The following is an 18,519-nucleotide window of genomic DNA, read 5'->3' as shown; positions in this document are numbered from 1 at the left end:
ATTCAGTTCTCAGACTGCTTCCTGTCCCCTAAAACCAAAAAAACTATCGCTGGGCAGCTGTCTCCGAAAAATGGAAGCGGAGTAAAAGTGAAACACTAATTTGGGATAGTGAAGGAAAGGATGAGCCGCCCTTTTCGTTTGGTCCTTTGTTCAACTGTGATATCTACATTGTTATGGGATAACATTTCTGCAGATAGGCCTATTTTAAGAATGTATATACAACCGTGGCTGGCCTAAACAAATGTTATTTTGGGGAATTGCACGAAATTGTAATGGAAATGGAATGTAGCTGCAGCCTACAGTACACTGACATGTGACGCAGCAACTTAGACCCGCCTGTTAAATTACTGGTGAAGCTATGAGTTCTACTTTTCCGGGTAATTTAGGATTTCGCAAGGAGTGAGTTGATTTGTGAGAACAGTAACAAGATTGTCTTTGGCGAGAATCTTGTGGACTGTAATGAGGTAACTCAATATGGAGCGTCTCGGTGAGTACAAATTTAGGCTACATATTTTTTTTCTGTCCAGCCAGGGGATGCTAAACAAGGCAGCTGTGAAATGAATTCAGTAGGCTAGTGCAGGCTGTCAAACTGATGCCCATTGACCACTTCGGTGAAGTAGCCTAATAAACAGCTCAGCCTTGGCAAACTGCCCTAAGCAGTAGACAGTAGGCTAGTAGCCTAGCCTATGAGTAAACATTTCGGTTTGCTGAGAGCTTCATGTTCACAACCCTTTCCCGTTTTCTTTTCGCAGGGCAACAGTTGTGCCGTTATCTTATATTATTGGCTGTGGTCTGTAATGGTAAGTCTAATCATCTCAGCATGCTCGCAAAGCGTTTTAGCCTGAAGTTGGTGGAATAAGAGCATAGGCTAGTTGTGAAGTAGCCTAGGGCACACATGTGATTCTTTGGGAGAAAATTATTGCTCGAGTTGTTTAATTAACCTAGCCTACCTGACAGCAGATATTACCTCAAATACAGGCCTATTTTAAAATAAAATATCAAATGCCCTGATTTAGTAGGCCTATCAAAATACACTAAAACGTTGCCAGGCCATGTGTTAAAATAGAATAGACCTACTAGCCTATTTTTGTATTTTGAAAATATTAAATCGCCGAAATCACTTTGAAATAGCCGAATCACTTTGCAAACCTTCCAAATCTGTCTAGAGATGTAAAGTAACAAAGTAGGTTAACTTGAATGCAGAGTATCTGTACTTTACTTAAGTTTTATTTTTCATCCTATTTTTACCTTTAATTGACATTTTTTTAAATGAATATTTTACTCCACTACATTTTATTAGCAGCAATAAGTAGGAAGTAGGCTAAAATAGTGTGCAAATGAAAACAAACGCCACAGTTTCCATTCAGCACATCAGATATTTGCAACAACTTCAAAAAAAGGGTCCTATGTTACAGTATGTTCCCCAAGCGGAACATAGGGACCCCACCATAGGCTACATCTCTGGAAACAGTGAACAGATCAACTGTGCTGACTTTCCTGTTACATCTCATAGCCTGAATCAGAGATGTACAGTAGGCTACTCAAAAAGTCACAACTGATAGATAGATAGATAGATAGATAGATAGAAAAATAGATAGATACTTTATTGATCCCCAAGGGTGGGGTTATTTTAATTCCAAAGGCCAAGGGGTCTTTATCAGGGTGCATATAGTGTCCTGGATCCGTGAAATAATTGGCCTTTAAAAATAAAAATAAAAATCCTCTCAAAAAAAATTCCTAAGATCAATTTCCAAAAGCTGATTTTATATTTAACTTTAAGCATGTGTTCCAATACTTCTGTATGTAGACAGGTGGAGTCAGGCAACCGGCTGCTTTCCGATTGAATTACTCATTTGCCCACTGGTGAAGTTCTCAAGAAAATTAACTTGCCCAATAACAAACAGAACGTGCCAGAGCAACAATATTCAGGTTATCTGAATATTGCTCTGGCATATTCCTTTTTGAGTACATCTCTGATTCAGTATTAGACTATGATACTCAATCAGGAACACTGCCCAGCAACATCACTCAGAAAGGTACCAAAAATTCAGTATTTTTAAACTACAAAGAAACACACTTATAACGCATTTTGATGCAATATATGTAGGCATTTTCTTCAACCCAATAAAATACAAATGACCAAATACTATTTTGTATTTAAAATAAGTAGGCCTATGCTATTTTATCATGTGAGTTAATTCTGTCAGACAAAACTTCTTGCACTTCTTGCAGCATTGCATTTTCCTCAAAGTTTGTCTACACAGTGCTTGGGTTCCATAGCTAAAACCTGTAAAATAATTTTGTTCAATTCTATTGTTTCCATATTCTTTTTGCTTTATCTCGGAGGCCACGTTTGGACATTCATATCTTAAAAAGTATTTTTCTTAGCTTGACCAAACCTTGTAGAATAGAAAACAAACACATTCTCAGTATGATTTAACCATTAAAAGTTTGTATCACAGTCTCATTGGTTTTATAGTAGTCCCTAGTTTCAGAAAAAAACATGCAAAAAAGTGATATTGAGGGTCTCAATGTTAATGCTGTTATCAATCACTATTTATTTCCAGAAATATAATCCTTTGTTAATGTTGTACCAAAATGGGAGGTCTCCAAAACAAATGGTCATGACAATAAGGATAAAAAGTGTGTTTGTATTTTTGTGTCATTGTCATGCAACTGAAATGGGGTAGCAAGAAGGACCATGAACATTTATGTGGAAATAGCTATATGGATATATTATATACAGTGGGTATAGTAAGTATTCACACCCATGCTAAAGTTGACTAAAAAGAGGAATATAAAATCATCTTTTGAGAATTGATTGTAATGCCTTAATTCAAAAAATGAGTAAAAATCAAACCGCTAAGGACACTAATTTTCTTTGTGATTGAAGAATGTATCGTAAATAGATAAATGTTCTTCCTTAAATACAGGTTGCATAAGTAATTGACCCCTATGTTAAATTTCCATAGGAGCAGGAGGATTTTTTATATGTTTTTATTTTTAAAGGCCAGCTATTTCATGGATCCAGGATATTATGCATCCTGATAAAGTTCCCTTGGCCTTTGAAATTAAAACAGCCCCACATTATCACATACCCTTCACCATAGCTAGAGATTGGCATGGTGCTTTTCCCAGTTAGCCTATTAGCCTGTTTGATTTGCATTGAGCTCAATGAGCATCAAACAGGCTAATAGGCTAACTGGAAAAAGCACCATGCCAATCTCTAGCTATGGTGAAGGGTATGTGATGATGTGGGGCTATTTTAATTTCAAGGCCAAGGGAACTTTATCAGGATGCATAATATGCCGTTAATATGCCGTATAATAGACCGTTCTTTTTTTTCTGGCCATTTTGAGAGTACAACGAACCCCCAAATTATGATGCTCCAGATACTCAGCTAGCTGAAAGGAAGGACATTTTTATAGCCTCTCTAATCAGCACGTCCGTTTTTAGCTGTGGTAACATACATTACTTGCACAGGGGTTTCTAATAACAGTGTACCATTAGGACACAGGAGTGATGGTTGCTGGTTACTGGCTCGATGCTCATACCATATTCGGGTCCATGAGGACCTAGGACCTAGGATCGGGTCTGGGTCAGGCCCGGGTTGTTTCCTGATCCCACCCCGTCTCACTTGCTTCCTGTTACTTTTTCCACTATCCTATCTGATTTAAACCCATAAAAAGCCCAAAGCAGTTACTAAAATAGACACTTTGACACAATTTTTGGTTTTTTTCTATTTGTAGAAGTTCATATATTTAACCATGTTTGGGACAATCACACCATAGGACAATTTTGAGATTTTGCTCAAAGTTTTGAAAAATGAAAAAGAGTGAGTAAAAGACCACTTAACCACTTACATTATTTTGAAAGATGAAAATACCAAATAAATATGAAATATTTATTTATTTATGAAGTGCCTGGAGAGACTGGTTGCAGCATAACAGACAATAAATATAGATTTTTTTCTATACAAAATATTATCTTATGAGACAGTGAAAATGCCATGTAACTTCAACAACCCAATTATAGTTGATTTCTGAATACAAATCTCTAAAACATTTTTTTTGGGTAGATTGTATGTGGTAAGAAAGGGGTGTGTAGATGATGTCATTTTTTAGAAATGTTCAAGGTCAAATTATGAAACAGCACCTCCTGAATAATTTTCTGCAAAAAAGATTGCATTTGTACAGTACCCTACTTCACAGTTGTGTTGAGGTTCGACTAGACTATGTCATGTTCTGCTGGATTAAACAAAACAAAAATCCTACTTTGTTGTAGAGATCCCACAGCATATTTACATTTATTAATTTAGCTGACACTTTTGTCTAAAGCAACTCATGTAATAGGGAACAAAGCAGTACAATGTGAATGAAGACAATAATGCAACAGTTTAGAGTCAAGTTAAGTAAAGAGATGCATGGTGCATTCATGCAACTGGGAATTAGGAGAATTAGAAGTGGGGAACTATCCCACTTCGGAGACGCATGAACGCACTATTAGACAGGAGGGATAGACTTGACAGAGAGATGAAGGCCATGTAAGTTCAGGTTGAATGTGTTAGGAGAGAAGGCACTCTCGGAGGAACTGGGCCCACAAAAGGTTTTTGGAGATGTTGAGGGACTCCTCTGCTCAATTAGCACGCAACATTGCTGCGTGGTAGTCAATAAGACAGGTGGAGCATTTGCCATCTCTGGAGACAGAAATTGGGGTCAGGTCAGCATTATCACAATTGATGTTATGACAAGTTGTATCATGACAAAAGTGTCTGCTAAATACATAATAGTAAAAATGTTACGGTGCAGTGATAAATGTAGGTCTACGCTGTTGGTGGTCTCCAACTTGAAAACATTTTTGTGTAGACTATTGGTGGGCTACAGGTGTACAATTCTTACCAATTGGTGTACCTGTGTACCACCAGTGTGGACCAATTTACTGATTTACTCATGGCAAATTAGTGATAGAAGAATACTCTATGAAGGGGGGGGGGTTAACCCTAACACTAACCCTAGGGGGGGGGGGGGGTTCGTTTTTTTTGCAACTTTTCACAATACCTATTCAGAACTCATTGTTTGTTGGCAGGTCAAGACTCAGACATGTGTGAAGTAATCCCAAAAAATCTCACTGTGAAAGCTGGCTCGAATGTCACAGTGGCATTTAAGGCCCCGTTCGGTGGAATTTGCCGGAAGACATTTGATGCCTTCAGTACTTCAAGTAAAGTGTTGTGGACATTAAACAGTAAGAAAATTGAGGAAAAATACTATAATCACAATTCCACCTATGCTGTGGTCACTATTGTGAATTTCACACTTGAATCTGGCACTGTGGAGTGTCACATGGATGGGCAGGTGTTGGGTGGCACCATTATCCGTACGGAAGGTGAGTGTTCAATTTGCATTGGTACATATTGGTTTATCTACTGTATGTTGTTACAATGTACCACACTTCTTCGGGGCAGTCATCAGGTTTTACATTTACATCATTGACAGCTTCTTCTAGGAATACCAGAATGGTTGTGGAACTTCCAAAGAAGCCTGTGAATATACGTTGTGTCACCAATGCCACACACAGTCTCTACATGTACACTACATGTTACTGGGATGAAGCAGGGAATTCACAGGACACAACATATAGTGTTACCATGAAACAGTAAGTGTCAACAACAGAAGTAATAAATCTCACTTTCTCAAACACTTTTTGGCATTTGAGATAACTATATAGGCTATTTGAAATATTTGAAATATGACTAAACCTTGTAACCTGAATATTTGGTAACACTGTACTTATCTACATAAGAGTGACATGACACTGTCATGAACACATGGCACCGTCATGACACATGAACCCTAACCCTAACTTGTCATGACAAAAACTGAATGACGCTTAATGACAGAAGCGTTAAGTCATAACATAAATGTTTATGTGTATGTATGACACGTTCATGTGTCAAGTCACTCTTATGTCGATACCTTCAAGTAAAGCATAACCGAAGATTTTGTCTTCATAGGAACGTGAGCGGTTATTGTAGGCCTAAACTTGGTCAAAATAATTGCATATTGTCAGAACATGCATGGTTCGACTATGATCCTGCTTACGTGAACATTACTGTTACGGCCCAGAACACTGCAGGAAATGCATCAGCCACTGTCCATATGGGTGCCTGGGAAATTGGTAAGTGACCAAAGACTATGAATAACTTTTTATTGTGCTTTGTATGTGACAAATAAATGCATATAACATATATTATTATGATTAACTTCACTTAGTTCACTTGTGTGCTCAAAGTTGTTATTCGTGCAGGAACACATAGAGGCGTCACAAAGCTATGCCTGCACCTGCAAAGATAAGAAACTGAGGATGAGCGAGGATGAATTTAGGGAGGTTTCGACCGAAGGTCATGCTGACGTGTTTTGCTCTGCTAACCTTTTTTGCCTTGGAGAGCTCAGAGACTGTTTTGGAGAGGCGAGAATTCCTCTCTGAGCACTCTCTCTCGGCCGGGAGTCGTTCCTAAAAACTATACTAGTACGTGTGTCTTATAATATTGGGAAGATTTTCCTGACATTCCGGAAGGCCAGCAATTTGCATACCTAAACCAGTGGAAAGGTTTCATGTTGACCAAAGCCTTATGTAGTCAACAGCACCCCTGATAATTGGCCTTTATCAGGGGTGATTGGCCTGGAATTAGAATAACCCAACATCATCACAACCCTTCATCATACCAAAAGATTGGCATGGTTTTATTTAATTTATTAGCTGTTTGCTAATTAGCTGGTTTGAATTGCATTGAGCTTAATGAGAATGAAACCAGCTTACGACTGCATGCTTTTGTTTTTTTTACATAAGTCCAATTTGGGCCTCCGAAAGATATTTGGGTGGAGCCTCTTCCAGCCGGTTTGAGGGTCCGTTGGGTCCAAAGATACAGCGTATATAAGGACGAAGAGGAATGTATGGCACAATTTGTGGAAGAGGGCACTAATGTAAGCTTGTTTTACTTTTGATGTACGTTTAATCAATTCAATGAAAGTGTATCTAACTCATGAAATACCTTTTAGTAAAGCATTGTGTGAACCATCAGCAAATTATCTTGTCAATTATTTACCTCAGAAATATCTCCAGAGGTCATTTGTAAAGGTACTCATACAGTATGTTGGTGAAAACTACAAAGCATTGTTGTTCTCTTTTCATTTAGATTGTGTCAAACAAAACGTCAACAACTGGGGGAAAATCTATATATTTTGGTGATGTTAAGCCTTGCACTAGATACACTGTTGCAGTGCGGTGTACCTACAGAGTTCTTAACAAATTATGTCTATGGAGCGACTGGAGCAAAGAGACAACTGTCTTGTCAGCACTTAATGGTAACCACATTTTATTCTGCACTAATGACATTCAATTTAGTTTACTTTTCTCAAGAAATTACTTATCTCCAGAGGATCTTCGAAGTCCACCCTTAAGGCAGGCAACCTAAACTTATACTGTATATAAGAATAAATACAGAGGATTGTCTTCTGGTCTCTCTCGAGCACATGGTTGCAGGTTGTATAGCGACACTGTAAAATGTATTATTATTGTGCTTACATTTTGTCTTCTTTCCTTTCACCCTACTTGTAGTTAGTTCTGTGCCATTATGTTTGTGGAGGAAAGTTCTGAAACACAATGAAACTGGAACAAGGCGTGTTCAGATGATGTGGAAGGTAATTCTAAGACCTGTGACTGTTGGGGTTAGCTGTACCATTTTGCTAATACCACTCTATAGTTTTGGTTGGGAAGGTTTTGGGGTTGGACATGAGATTGTAATGAAGAAGGTGTTGTGAGGTCATGATAATGGTCACAGAACTTCAGTGCTTCCAGATTTAATGAAAGCTCTTTTTTCATTCAAACTCAGGGGCCTCCACACGTCTGCCAAGCTATTGATGAGTACAAGCTTTTTGTTGACTCAGGAAGCATCAGCGAACATTTGATGCCAACTCAGCATTACACCACCGTTTTGCTCAACGCCTCAGACCATACAATTAAAATTGCTGCTTACAAGAATAAAACAATACTTCGTCACAGTATTCTCAAGATACCCTCCATTGGATCGGGTAAGCTTCCTGGTTTTTTTTTCTTTCTTTTTTTTTTTTTTTAACTAAAAGCTGCTGTTCTTTCCTCTTTTTGTTTCCTTACAGATAATGACAGTGATGTGTCTCTGTGTGTTTGTGACAGATAAGCCTCCGGTGCAGAGGCCCAGTGCCACGGCTCATGGTGACCTCATCCACGTCTCCTGGGCCGCGCCCTCAACACCTGTGAATGGGTATGTCATAGACTGGTTCACAGATCCTGCGCAAGCAGACAAGCCTTCATGGGAGAGAACTCAAGACACACATTTTTCAATTCCTGGTGATGTGCCATACAAGCTCTACACGGTGACCATAACGCCACTTTACGATGACGGACCTGGCCTAGGAGAGACCCTGCATACTTATGCAAAGGAAGGAAGTAAGCTGCTGTCTCTCATTCTCTCTGGAGAAGTTGCTTGACGTTTGTGTTGAATACCCCAATGAAGTTACAGCCCTCCTAGCCTGGCAGAGCTCTCCGTAAGCTTCCACTCAATTTTCATTTCCCCACAGCATTACTGATGCTGATTACATGATGGGTCTGATCCTATTGGACTCGATTTCTCAGGATGCATTCCATCCTGAACAATCAGCGAACGGGGGGGGGGGGGGGGGCGGGGATGGGGGGAGGCGGGGATGGGGGGAGGCGGGTGTTAACGATGACGTCGAGCATATGCTCGTTGTAGTAACGTTAGCGATTTGGCAAAATCAGACCCAATCGTTTCAAACTTCAAAGGAGTTCACGCCTCTTGCCTGAAATCGATTCTGAATGGAGTAGGTCCAGACCCTCTGTACGATATTATTAGTATGAGGGTTTGGTATGACCAGGCTACAGCCCTCGTCTCTGTGCTCTGGAAACCATATCTTGATTGGCTTGAATAGTGTACATGGCTGTGTACAAACATTGGATTTCTTTTATAGCAGACAGAAGAATTTGGCAAAAAGTGTATTTTATTACAATTGTTGGCTCTACCTTTAACTGATGACTGTAGACTCGTCTAATAGCCATGGAGAAAAAGAAAACGACAACTCGTAACATTTAGTGCGTTCGTGCAGATGGGAAGATTCCCACTTCTAAATTCCCCACTTCCGAAGTTCGAAGTTTGAAGGCTGTAGTTTTGTTTTTAAGAGTCATTGCACGAGAAAACCAGGCAAAACCAACAGAAGGTAGGAAGATGGGGGTCGGCCAAATCGGCTCATACTTTGTATATGTGATAAGTATGTGGAACTATGAACAGCCATATACTTAAAACCCTCCAGCTGTTTTTTGTTATGGAGTTCTGGGACCCCTCTCAGAGAACCTCAAAAATCCAACAATTCATGACTGAAAATGACTGAAATTGCCATTTCTACCCTGATTATCCTGATAAAGATATGAACATGAGCTTTATGTTTCCATAGAGCTTAGGTAGAATAGTTTTAAAGACCAAAAGGTGCACTAGGGGGTTATCTGCACCACTGAAAGCAGAATTTTCATCCCTCTAAAATTGGTCATTTTTAGGAGGCATTATCTCACATTCGCAGTGGCTTTGGTGGATGGTTTTACTGTTGCTGGACAGAGGAACATCTTCTGATTCAAAAACAATTGTCGTCTAATTGGGCCACACATAATGTGCGCCGTGCCAGGAGGGTCTTTACGGGGGTTTTTCGGGTTTTGGAGTATAATAAACCAGGCAATAATATCTCACTTTAGGGTAATTTATGGTCAATTTTTGTGTCACTGTATGACAAATTGTTAAAGAAAGCTTTAATTAACTAGAAAAGCACTCAAAGAGTGCAGACCTCTGCATGCATTGTCGTTCTGGGTTGTCATACATTTGAAACTAGACTATTCAGATCGCCACCGAGTGGCCATACCATGCCATTACATCGCAAACATCTGGCATTACATCTGTTTGTGATGTAATGCCATGGTATGGCCATGTGATGGCGATCTGAATATGGTTCATCATAGGCCAAAACACGACAAATCCTGCTAAAGACCCTCCTGGCACGGCACACATTATGTGTGGCCCAATTAGACGACAATTGTTTTTGAATCAGTAGATGTTCCTTTCTCCAGCAACAGTAAAACCATCCACCAAAGCCACTGCAAATACGAGATAATGCTTCTTAAAAATTACCAAAATTTAGAGGGAGGAAAATTCTGCTTTCAGTGGTGTAGATAACCCCTCGGTGCACCTTTTGGTCTTTAAAACTATGCTACCTAGGCTCTATGGAAATATAAAGCTTATGTTCGTATTTTTATCAGGATAATCAGGGTAGAAATGGCAATTTCAGTCATTTTCAGCCATGAATTGTTGGATTTTTGAGGGTCTCTGAGAGGGGTCCCAGAACTCCATAACAAAAAACAGCTGGAGGGTTTTAAGTATATGGCTGTTCATAGTTCCACATACTTATCACATATACAAAGTATGAGCCGATTTGGCCGACCCCCATCTTCCCACCTCTGCCTGGTTTTCTCATGCAATGACTCTTAATGATGTCTCGATTTGCCTTGAACAATTCTTTCTCTTTCATACACATCATTCTTCCCCTGTCCTGCCCCAGGACCAGCCAAGGTTAAAGGAGTGAAGAAGATTGATGCTGACAACACATGGCTAACGGTGGCTTGGCAGCCAGTGCAGCCTGATAAGTGCTGTGCTTTTGTCGTCAACTACTCTGTTTTGTACAAGGCCTCAAACGATATGAGCTCAACATGGTCGAGTAAGTATCCTGAAATGTGTGCCACCCTTATCAAAAAACCCTATAGGATTCCAATCAGATTTTGGAACCAAAATCCTATATTCCAATAGCAACAATCCTATAGAATTTATGTAGGAATCCTATGATTGTCAAAAGGAAAAAATCTAAAATCTGAAAATTGGAATCCTATAGGATTAGACTGCTTTATGAAAATGTGTTAAAAAAAACTAAAATAGAAAAAACAATTAGTGACGAAGCTTATCATATTCAATTGTTCTGGTCAACATGTCGCTCCCCTAGATGTGACTGTCAATCACACAATACACAACGTGACTCTAACGGACCTCCAGCCCAGCACCACGTACCAGGTGTTTGTCAGAGCCTGCTCCATTGACAACAGCTCTGCAGACTATGAACTCGCTAACTTCACCACGGAAACATATGGTACGATCTGCATGCACGTTCACATATTATATTACTCATTCACTACATATTACATTAAAGGCATAGTTCGGCATTTTACACTTTAAGCCCGTTTTCTGTATTGCCTAGGATGCCAAGGAGTGGTTGACACCGAAATCTCAAAGATTGGTCCTGTTGCTGCAATTTGGCTGCTTTAGAATGTTCTCTGTATGGCTTCAGCATTGCTCACTATGGGCCAGGACGATTCTGTCCTTAAAACACCTCTAAACTTTCATTTAAAAAAATTTGCAACTCACCGAGTGGTTACTGGTCTTCAACGATCTTCTATAGCAAGTTTCGCAGCTAAATTCAACTTCTGTTGTGTTATATTAGGCATTTTGTAAATCCCAGTGATTTCTGTTGGAAGATAGATAGATATAGTCTTTATTGTCCTATTAGAATATTCTTCTTCACACATCAGTACATTCTATAAAAAAGACAGCAGCATTTGATGTTCACATCACAGTCTCATATATAACATATCACACATCACACATAACATATAACATATAACATAAATATATAATGTGACACCCACCATACGCCCCCACCCTTCTAGTTCCCCTCTCCCTCAACACAGTGCAAGCAAAAGTGGACAGTGCAGACAACATAAACACAAAAGAATAGAGGGGATGGATTATTGTCGCCGGAGTTTGTTAAGTGCAGTGATGGCTGAGGGTACAAAACTTTTCTTAAAGTGCGCTATTTTCCAGTCCAGGGCTCTGTATCTGCGGCCAGATTGGAGTAGGGTGAAAAACCGGTTCAGGGGATGGTCAGGGCTGCTTGCCATGGTGCGGGCAAGGCGTGTGGTGGCTGTGTCATTTGCATCAGTGACGCTGGGGGTGGGAAGCTGTATTATTTTGGATGCTAAGTGTGAGATTTTAATGAGTTTGTTCTTGCTGGTGACGTTAGCAGCTAGCTGGTGTGTAAATGTGAGCTACCATCAGCCGGCCAGTATAGCACATTTTTGGATTACATCAGCATACAGAGAACATTCTAAAGCAGCCAAATTGCAGCAACAGGATCAATCTTCGAGATTTCGGTGTCACCCACTTGTTTGCATCCTAGGCAATGCAGAAAACGGGCGTAAAGTGTAAAATACCGAACTATGCCTTTAACATTTCACTGAGTCAAGAGAATGCCTTAGTTTACTAGCTTGTTGTTGCACTCATACAGTACAGTATACCCTATCATCCGCACTCATTGGCGTCCCTTTATGCCAGGGAAAATGAGGCATAGAAAAATCATCTTATCATAGGCTACTGAACGGCTTTATTCTGAGAAATAAAAACTCACCAAGAAATAATAATAACTAAAACATAATTATTGGCACCCCTGAATGTAATACTCTGTACAACACCCCTACGGGAATGCAGCAGCACTTGTCAGCATCATGTCTCAACGATAACTATAAAGATAATGGGTCATTCTCTCCCACAAAAAAATATTTGGAGCAATTCAACTGTGAACCATAAAATGTGTGTTTTTGGATATGTGCGGCAAACAATTGGCTCTCTTAGGCTACTCTCCATTGACTTCCATTGTATTAAAAGAATGCAAAGTGGTACTGCAGGTCCAATACAAATTCAGTGGATTTATAGACAAGATGGACAGATGATCCTCACATACAGAATGATGAAAAATCCTGTTAACTGTCCACAGAGTGAAACGTGATGATGAAAATGGGCTTTTTGAAAATCGAGCCCAATTAAGAAATGATTGATGATTTACTAATAGTTTGGGTCTACAAAGACCTGTGATTTTTTTTTTCTTTTTTCTTTTTAGAGAGGGTCACCTTTTTTTCTGAAATTGGGTGATTTCACACAGAATAAAATAATGATAACAATAAAAGCATCTACACTGACCAATGATAACGACTCTCCTCGTGTTCTCCTCATGAATGAATGTGATGGCTAAAATTGTATGGATTCTGATTGGCTGTCAGCTTTTTATTATTCCCAGAATCACGCTGAAAATGAAATCGCTCTTCATGTCATTATTGTTATAATTTATGTTTGAATGTTGTCATTCATATTAGCTAGAATTATGCTTTTTGCCGTTATTACCTCCGCCAAGGAGGTTACGTTTTCACCGGGGTTTGTTTGTCTGTTTGTCTGTCTGTTTGTCTGTTAGCAAGATAACTCAAAAAGTAATCGATGAAGGGAAGGTCAGAAATGACCCAAGGAAGAAACGATTACATTTTGGGAGTGATCCGGAACAGCGTCGGGATTCCGGAGCTGTTTATGTTTTTCGCTAGTGGTGTAATGGCATGGTATGGCCACGTGGTGGCGATCTGAATAGTTTAGGATCAAATGTATGACAACCATGGAAGAACAATACAGGCGGAGGTCTGCGCTCTCTGAGTGCTTTTCTAGTTATCGTTCTTGGTGTAATCGGCCCTTTACAGTATCTCTACAGATCATGTAGACCTTTAGCTCAACCTACAGGTTTTCTATGGAGTTTAGGTCAGGGGACAGATATGACCTTGATAGAAACTTGAGTTTTTGATAAGTAAACTGTTTTTATGTTGATCTGGACATATGGTTTGAGTTATTGTTCTACTCGCAGATCCCATAATAACCCATGTTTAGTTCCTTGTCACAGGCAGCCAGACTTGAAAAATGTTATGTTTAGTTAAAAATGTCTTGAGGTTAAAAAAGTTCCCAGAGCTTTTTTTTTTTAGCTTCCACCATTTTTAACTGTAGACAGGAAAGCTAAGTTGTCCAGTCCTAGTTCAGTAAATGACTCACCACCCCATAAGCAATCACAGGCACAGGCACATCAATATGGTGCCTGGGCATGTATTTTGATTGACTGTTGAACTCAAATATACTCTATAACAACCTTTTGTGAAGCCAAAACCAAAAGCCCAGACCCAGACCTTTTAACTCTTGAACTCTATAACCAATGCACTGTCACTGGCTACATTTCCTGTGGCAGATGAGTAGGCTCTTAGTAATTACTCCAGGAAGTTGTGTGAGTACTCATTCTCTGTTATTGTCAGCACTTGTCATACATTAGCTCACTGCATTTCCCTATGCTTTGATTCTAGGTAAAGCTTTTATCCAGACCCTTGTTCTTGTGGCGGTTGGTGTGATATTACTACTGATGACTGCTGTGTGCCTTTTCGCGCTGTAAGTGGGAACTCCTTTTCAGAATTGAATTGAATATGAATACAATCTCAATGTGATTTCAGGATTGAAATGTAAATATTGAATCCAACACTCACCAGCAGGGCATCAGACAGCGTTGAAGAAGCCAATACAGTAATTTCCCACATATAAGCCGCATTGTGTATAAGGCGCAGGACGGTGATTTATGCTAGTTAAAAGAAACAAAATCATATTAACACCATATTAACTGCCCCCCTGTATTAACCTTGCTGAAGACATTTTGCTAAATCAATGTGTAAGCCTAATAGTCGGGAAATTACGGTAATTATAGTATATTTTGTTTCTCATATGCTCCATTTGATTTGAATGTGTCTTGGTAATGTGGCTCTGTGCTGTGGTACAGGTGGAGAAAAGTCGCAAACCTCAAAGTGCCAAATCCTAAGTGCAGCTCATTGGCTATATGGCCCCAAGAGAAGTCTCGAAAGGTAGGCCATCAAGTCTTGTTCTGTGTGCCTTTCCTCTTAAAGAGACCCTATGCAACTTTTTGATAGTCATAAAATCGCTTAGAAATCGTTGTTTTGCTTGACTGACCAGTTTTATCGAAAACAGTAATATTTCCTCCCGCCCCCAGTGTCCCTATCCGCTATTGCAACCTGGCAGTTTGTTCAGGAGACTATCGTTTCCTGTTTACATCTGGAAGGCTGAGATGCATAAAGAACAAGAAGAACCACGCTTGCAATTTATATATTTATATATAGCCTATATATGTATAAATATACACGCTAAAGCTGTCGGGGAAGCTCTGCAGAGAAATATGCAAGCATAAAACGAGCGAAAATTAAAAACGAAACCGAAACTTAAGATGAAATCGCCAATCCTGCATAGTTTCTCTTTAACCTTATGAATAATAAAAGATTGGTGAGAAAAAAAGTTGAGGAACCACAGCGATCTATATCTCTGCCAATCTTTTGTTATGGGTATGGAAAGCTAATGGCTCTCCATGCAAGTGATGCCAGTACACATCCTTTTCATGTTCTGGAAGTCGGGCATCTTTTTGGATTTGAACACCCTTTCTTTTTTTCTGTGAGAAAAATATCTGAGTAGGAAGTGAAACATGATGGCCCCTTTTCATGCACATCGTTCACTGTTGTTTTTATAGCCTCCATTGTCCAATAACCTGGACAACAATCCCAACGAAGGGATTCTGCTGTGCCAGGTTGACACTGAGATGGACGCCAGGCTGACACCTCCTGCAGAAACACACTCCATGTTCTCGGGGGAGGAGATGGACGGTTCCAGCGTCGCCTCGGACACCAGTGCTAGTGGCGGGCAGGTGGAGGACTCATCCGCAGGACTCAACCTCACCTACAGCACCTGGGAGTGTCCGAGCAGGAGCCCGGAGCCGGCTGGTGCTACAGCGGTGGAGCCAAGCCAGCCGCAGCCGAGCCGGTCCACACCGGCTCCATGCAACCCTTACCTGGAGCAGGTGCACGTCTGTGGCTGTGAAAGCCCATCAGATCCATCACAGAGACTCGGCTTGTCGGACAATGGGCCTGTGGTAGAGGCGAGTGAGTGGGAGGCACTGACCAGTGCTCCAACAGCTATTTCCTATGTGAGTGTGGACATGATTGAAAGACAGAAAGAACATAAAATGAAGAAGACTTTTGAAGAAGACTTTTGAAAACAGCAACTCCAAAGCTAGTTGCTTTACTTAAAATGTTGCCCCATTTAAATATTTTGTAATAATGATAGGGATTGTTTTGCATATTTTTGTATTTTTTTTTTTTAATCACAGAAATAACTTTGTAAAGATTGTATGATAGATGATGGATGTATAGACCTTAGTGCCGATGTGAATGTAGCTAAGTAAAGTGGAAGGTATCCAAGGTAAAAAAAATCACTCTCTGCTCAGATTTATGGAGAGAGATGTCAAACATATTTTATACACAGAAAAAAGAATCATTCTCTTGTTTTTGCTCAAGAAAATTCAAGCACATGCTTTGTCATTGGTGTTCAGTCGATAGTATGCATTATTTCTAATTGAATAGAATACCTTTGTTTGCATAAGCAACACACTAAAGCCTGTAAGGTAACTCGGTGTAACTGTGCGTTCACACCGCCGGCGACTTGAGCTTCCAAAGATTCCGGAAGTTATTCATTTTCAATGGAAGCCGACTTCTCTCAGCTGCCAGCAGCGACCAATCCGTCGGCGTCGCGTTTTGGGCGTCTTGAGCGACTAGAGAAAGTTGAAAGTGGTTTAACTTTATGGTAATGAGCTATGACGTGGTTCAGCGACCAAACGACCAGCAACGAACATAGAATGCTACTACGTCAGAGCGGCCAGGAGCGGCCAAAGCATCCAAGCTTCCCATGGCGTCCTTTACAGGGCGTCCAGAGCGATTTTGGAAGCTCAAGTCGCTCTTGGTCTGAACGCACAGTAAGACTTCTTTTTATAAACGTTCACCATACTGGATACCCATTTAGCACTAAGGGGGTACCCAATTTGTCTAAAAACAACAAAAAGGCTTGTGCTCCTACTTGTGACAACAACGTTTCAGGGTGCAGTACCAGATGTTCTGGGTGTGCATTGACAATGTCAGGGACTCTATCCTCCTCATTGTAATTCAGTCTGGCATCAAAATGAGTTTGAAGCCATTATTTTAAGGCTTTTAAGAGCTACATAATGTTGGTCTGATTGACTTCATGGCATTACATAGTACTGCAACATTTCTGCAGATGAATGCATTATTTCTGCACTATTTTCATTTCTTTTAAAAGAAATACAGCAGCAATTCAGTCACTTTTGGCTGAACAATGAAAAACGTAACCTGTTACTTGTGCCTTTCATAGCAATACACTGTAACATCTCCACGGAGAGACGTATGTTATCAGCAAAGACTGAAGTTAAATACAGAAAATATTTGCATGGAGCAGTTGTCTCATTTTGTCAAAAAGTCTGCAATGCAGTCATTACATCACTTTGCCAGACATTTGTTCCAGTGTGATGATAAATTGATTGGTCGCACTCCAAAAGTTTTCTTTTTTTCTCACTGATTTATTTTCAATAGCAACAGGGTGAATAACAAATATTTCGGCCTTGTGGCCTTTGTCAGTGTGACGCAGTGAGACACACTGACGAAGGTTACAAGGTCAAAATGTTTGTAACGTGTGGATCACGCACCTACAGAAAACAAACGGGAGAGCACAGTGTTTGCAAAAAAGACTTTTGCTAGTATGATGATGCCATGCCTTAGATTCTTTCTCACTTATTTTATGTGAGGTAGTGGCACCACCTTGTGGAAGGTCACTGTATTATTGACACGCATCATGATTTTTGCTGTGTTTGAGGGGGGTAAACTTGAATCATACTCAACATGAGTCTATCTGGTAGGTAGTCAAATGATGTTGATGATGAATTACGACAACTGAAGGAAAGCGGTGTCCTTTTGCCAAACATGATGTCTGTCTTGCTTGCAGGGAGACTTAGTTTGTGCACATCCCAGGTGCTGAACAAAAAAGGTCATTTGTTTGTGAAAAAAGTTTGCACACTCCTTTTTTTAGTTTATTTTCTCATTTGGCAGATAGATAACGTTTCGACCATGCTGCCTTCCTCACAGTCAATCTGAGGAAAGCCACATGGTCGAAACGATAAAATCTTGCTTGCAGGTCATATCTTTTGTCACAGCCGTGTGGCTAGTTGCAATGTTTACCAAGAGAGCCCTGTACGCTGTGTGCCTCCCACAAATTGTGACTTGTTACATCTGTCAGCAGAATGCTCAGGTTTATGTGCGATAATATCTGGGGACATTTTTCACTCAACGCTCAGCCACAGAAGATTTTCTAAACTGAGATGCTCCAGAAGTTTACTCTATGTGTGGGTGGAAAAGGCTTCACTCTTGAGATAATATTTTTATTTTTTCCTTTTTGCGTTAAACTTTGGGTCTGTGTTACATTTGCCTGATTTTTATGTTATGAATGTATGATCAGAACCTGACCTCAACCAATAAATGTTGAATGCCTGGCGTCTGACAGCGTGTTTATGCCCTATAGTCCACAGAGATTATGGAAGATTTATGTTTGGTGGAAAAGAAAGATTGAATTTTAAGTAGGGCTGAATGTCTACACTATTTGTCCATATATTAATAAGAGTTCTTTTCCAA

At 40.0% G+C, this 18,519-nt stretch overlaps 1 protein-coding gene across 2 annotated transcripts; it reads left to right on the top strand.

Moving 5' to 3' along the window:
- Positions 1 to 155: 155 nt before the first annotated feature.
- On the top strand, positions 156 to 18,383 carry LOC134100757 (interleukin-31 receptor subunit alpha-like). 2 transcript variants are annotated; one of them, XM_062554156.1, is made up of 15 exons: positions 156 to 487; positions 753 to 800; positions 5,086 to 5,382; positions 5,493 to 5,652; positions 6,011 to 6,174; positions 6,847 to 6,980; positions 7,193 to 7,361; positions 7,615 to 7,697; positions 7,889 to 8,087; positions 8,209 to 8,481; positions 10,650 to 10,805; positions 11,085 to 11,228; positions 14,299 to 14,380; positions 14,763 to 14,844; positions 15,519 to 18,383. In XM_062554156.1, the coding sequence occupies exons 1-15, from the start codon at positions 475 to 477 to the stop codon at positions 16,038 to 16,040; spliced, it is 2,526 nt and encodes an 841-aa protein (XP_062410140.1). In that variant the 5' UTR covers positions 156 to 474; the 3' UTR covers positions 16,041 to 18,383. The 2 variants fall into 2 exon arrangements, with proteins under 2 accessions (XP_062410140.1, XP_062410141.1); XM_062554157.1 differs by having other exon boundaries at positions 434 to 464.
- Positions 18,384 to 18,519: the final 136 nt, after the last annotated feature.

The sequence above is a fragment of the Sardina pilchardus genome, chromosome 14 (genome assembly GCF_963854185.1).
Source record: "Sardina pilchardus chromosome 14, fSarPil1.1, whole genome shotgun sequence".
Lineage (NCBI taxonomy): Eukaryota > Metazoa > Chordata > Actinopteri > Clupeiformes > Clupeidae > Sardina > Sardina pilchardus.
Note: the sequence above shows the minus strand (reverse complement) of the source record. Positions and strands in the feature narration are given on the sequence as shown.